The sequence below is a fragment of the Ostrea edulis genome, chromosome 10 (genome assembly GCF_947568905.1).
Source record: "Ostrea edulis chromosome 10, xbOstEdul1.1, whole genome shotgun sequence".
Lineage (NCBI taxonomy): Eukaryota > Metazoa > Mollusca > Bivalvia > Ostreida > Ostreidae > Ostrea > Ostrea edulis.
In genome coordinates, this window is record NC_079173.1 from 4,163,931 (window position 1) to 4,167,391 (window position 3,461).

At 39.7% G+C, this 3,461-nt stretch overlaps 1 protein-coding gene and 1 long non-coding RNA gene across 3 annotated transcripts in view; one reads left to right on the top strand and one right to left on the bottom strand.

Moving 5' to 3' along the window:
- Positions 1 to 219: 219 nt before the first annotated feature.
- Positions 220 to 3,461, bottom strand: part of LOC125666601 (uncharacterized) — a 20,507-nt gene continuing 17,265 nt past the window's right edge. For both annotated transcript variants that reach the window (XR_008799251.1, XR_008799250.1), the window contains 3 exons: positions 2,984 to 3,113; positions 2,012 to 2,541; positions 220 to 309 (listed from right to left, as the gene is read on the bottom strand). This is a non-coding gene — a long non-coding RNA (uncharacterized LOC125666601). The remainder of the gene's footprint in view (positions 310 to 2,011; positions 2,542 to 2,983; positions 3,114 to 3,461) is intronic.
- LOC125666593 (E3 ubiquitin-protein ligase TRIM36-like) lies at positions 601 to 2,953 on the top strand. Its single transcript, XM_056151658.1, has 2 exons — positions 601 to 730; positions 855 to 2,953. The coding sequence occupies exon 2, from the start codon at positions 885 to 887 to the stop codon at positions 2,568 to 2,570; it is 1,686 nt and encodes a 561-aa protein (XP_056007633.1). The 5' UTR covers positions 601 to 730; positions 855 to 884; the 3' UTR covers positions 2,571 to 2,953.

A 3,461-nucleotide genomic window follows, 5' to 3' on the forward strand; every position in this document is an offset into this window, starting at 1 on the left:
CCGCAAAAAAAAGAAGGGGGGGGGGGGGGTCCGGACCCCCTCTAGATCCGCCATATAATAACAAACACATCATTATGAAATAAATCACTGGAAGGAAGTCCTTTTTTATAATCAAAATTAATGTTAGCTAGACCCCAAACTTTCAAAACTTCCTGGATCCGCCCCTGCACTAATTCAACAAATCCTAAAATATTAAGGAAATAAAACTCAAACACATAATATAGGATAAGCTCGCACGCGCGAGTACAACAGTTTATTCATACACGTGTACATAGACATCTGGAAGTTCATTATTCCACTCAACTCATTCTACAAAAGAAAAAAGTATATAAAAACACATACATGTATATGTATTTACTATTTAGTACCAGAAACGGAAGTCCGCTGCATGACCCCCCCCCCCCCCAATGAATATTGCTAATCGTTTTTAACGATAAATATGATTCTATTTGCAAAAAAGGCCGAATTCAATATAAAAAGGGATATAATCAAAGAAGTTATATCTATGCAATGTTTGCAGATTCCAATTTTTTAATGAAACTTTACGTCTGACGTAAATGTTAGCAAAACTACCCAACATAAACTAGGTCAAACCAAACTTTAAAACTATATACACTCTGTATTTACTCAAGCGATAACACGTAGATAGTGGCTGACAGCCGCACACGTATTTAATGCTCAGGACTAGACGGAAGGTCGAAAGAACAGGGAAGCCATGTTGGATTTTCAGGTGAGACTAGATTATTATTATAGTAATGACCGCTGTGTTTTATATCATACTATAATTCTATTTCGTTAATTGTTGTAATCTGTCGAAATCTTTAAATGAAATTCTGTTTTTATTTATTTAACAGTAAACTTCTCCTGTGATCCCGGCATCAGAAATGCATCCCCGGCGCAGTGCTCAGGAAGTCCTACTGTGTGACCTCTGTGAAACTGTCCCCCTACAGAGTCACTGTGAACTTTGTAATATAAACTTATGCAAGGCCTGTGTTGGGGAGCACCTCTCAGATTTGTCTAAAGATCACAAAGTCGTGCCCTTTTTACGCAGAAAGGCTACCCCTAACTACCCAAAATGTCCAGACCACGCCGATAAACACTGTGAAATTTACTGTGAAAAATGCGATATTCCTGTCTGTTCTACCTGCGTCACTTCAGGTAAACACAAAGGCCACGAAATATCAGATATTCTGGAAAAACTCAGCGCTAAAACAGAAAGTTTACAAAAAGATCTTAAAGAATTAGAGACCAGAATTTATCCCCGATATGAAATAATGGTGTCTAATGTCGAAACTGAGAAAGCCGAATTAGAAAGGAATTACGGGAAACTGACGACAGATGCCGATGAACAAGGAGAAGTCTTACACAGGGAGATTACCGCCATTGTCAACCAGCGGAAATCCGCCATTACGGAGATGAAAACTAAACATCTGGACGCGCTAAATAAAAATACATATGAAATCACACAGAAAATGGCGGAACTCAAACAGATCATGTCCGACTTGAAATCAATCTTAAAATCAAATGAGGTATCCTTAACCTCTACTTACAAATCTAGGAATTCTGAATTTAGAACATTACCGCCTAAAGTCCGAGTCACATTACCCAGTTTCTCTCCTCAGAAAATAAACAAAGATCAGCTCAATGAAATGTTTGGTTCTCTGCCGCCATTATCCATTAACACAGAACATGGCGACACAATGAAGTCAGCAGAAGCTGTATCGTCTCCTCCAGTCAAACCACTGCTTGATGAGCCGCGCGTCACCGCCACCATAGACACTGGGTATAAACAACTACACAGTGTTAGCTGTCTGAGTGAAGATCAAGTCTGGACATGCGGGGATAACAAAACCATGAAGCTGTTCAACCTCCAGAGTAAACTACTGACATCAATAAAAACCAAGTCAGGGAACCCACCACAGGACATAGCAGTGACACGGGACGGAGATCTTGTTTATACTGACTATATAGATAACACTATAAACTTAATAAAGAATAAACAGATACAGACCGTGATCACACTACAGGGGTGGAGTCCTCGCTCTGTCTGCTGTACCGCGGGTAACGATCTCCTGGTTATCATGGTCAGTGATGATTGGAAACAATCCAAAGTCGTGCGTTACTCCGGCTCCACAGAGAAACAAAGCATTCAGTTTGATGATCAGGGTCGTCCTCTCTACTCATCTGGTTATTACACTCTCTACTCATCTGGTTATATCTATAAATACCTCAGTGAGAACAGGAACCTGGATATCTGTGTGGCTGACCGGTCAGCTAGAGCAGTAGTGGTGGTCAATCAGTCAGGAAAACTCCGATTTAGATACACTGGTCATCCCTCTAATACCGAGCAATCATTTAATCCACGCGGCATCACTACAGACAGCCAGAGTCACATCCTGACAGCAGACTTTAACAATTACCGTATCCACATCCTAGATCAGGACGGACAGTTCCTCCGTTACATTCACTGTGATTTAGAACGTCCACGGGGTTTATGTGTGGACATCAGAGACAACCTCTTTGTGGCTGAGCATGACACTGCTAAAGTGAAGAAAATCCAATATCTATAAACACAGTGTTAATTACACATCTCTACAGTGTTAATTACATCTACCAACACAGTGTTAATTACACATCTCTATAGTGTTAATTACATCTACCAACACAGTGTTAATTACATCTACCAACACAGTGTTAATTACTCAGCTCTCTACACAGTGTAATTTACAGAAATGTGTTAATTCCTTTTACTTGTTAATTACAGCCCTGTGTTAATTACAGCCCTGTGTTAATTACAGCCCGGTGTTAATTACAGCCCTGTGTACATTACAGTCCTCTGTTTGTGATGTGTAACATGTACTTGTGTTTGTGAGTTTAACAGAACATTATTTTGTTTGTGAATTAATTTGTGTTTGATTTTACAATGTATATATTAGATAAACATGATACAGAGTTCAGTCTTACATTATTACTGAGTACTTACTTAGATTTGTAGTACTGTAACAGAGAGTGACCCCAAACGTCCGGTCTTCATCACAGATCTTCAGATTCAAGGTCACAGTCTTCTGTTTACCATCAATAACATCACACCACTTATCTAAATCTCCACCGTCCTACAAAATAAACAAAGTGTAATCATATCAAACTGAATTGTCAAGGATAGTCTGTGATATATTTACATGTTTACATAGATGTCAATGTTATGGGAAGGAAAAGTAGATATGGCTGAACCGGGAATCCAATCCAAGGCCCTTCGTTCCCACGATATGACAGGACCAGGAATTGGACCCAAGACCCCTGTATTACTAGTCAGGTGATCTAACCACTGAACGATCCAGATTGATATCAATGGTTTGACTGGACCGGGAATCAAACCCGAGACCCCTGTATTACATATGTAATAATCAGGTGCTCTAACCACTGAACGATCCAGATTGATATCAATGATTTGACTGGTCAGG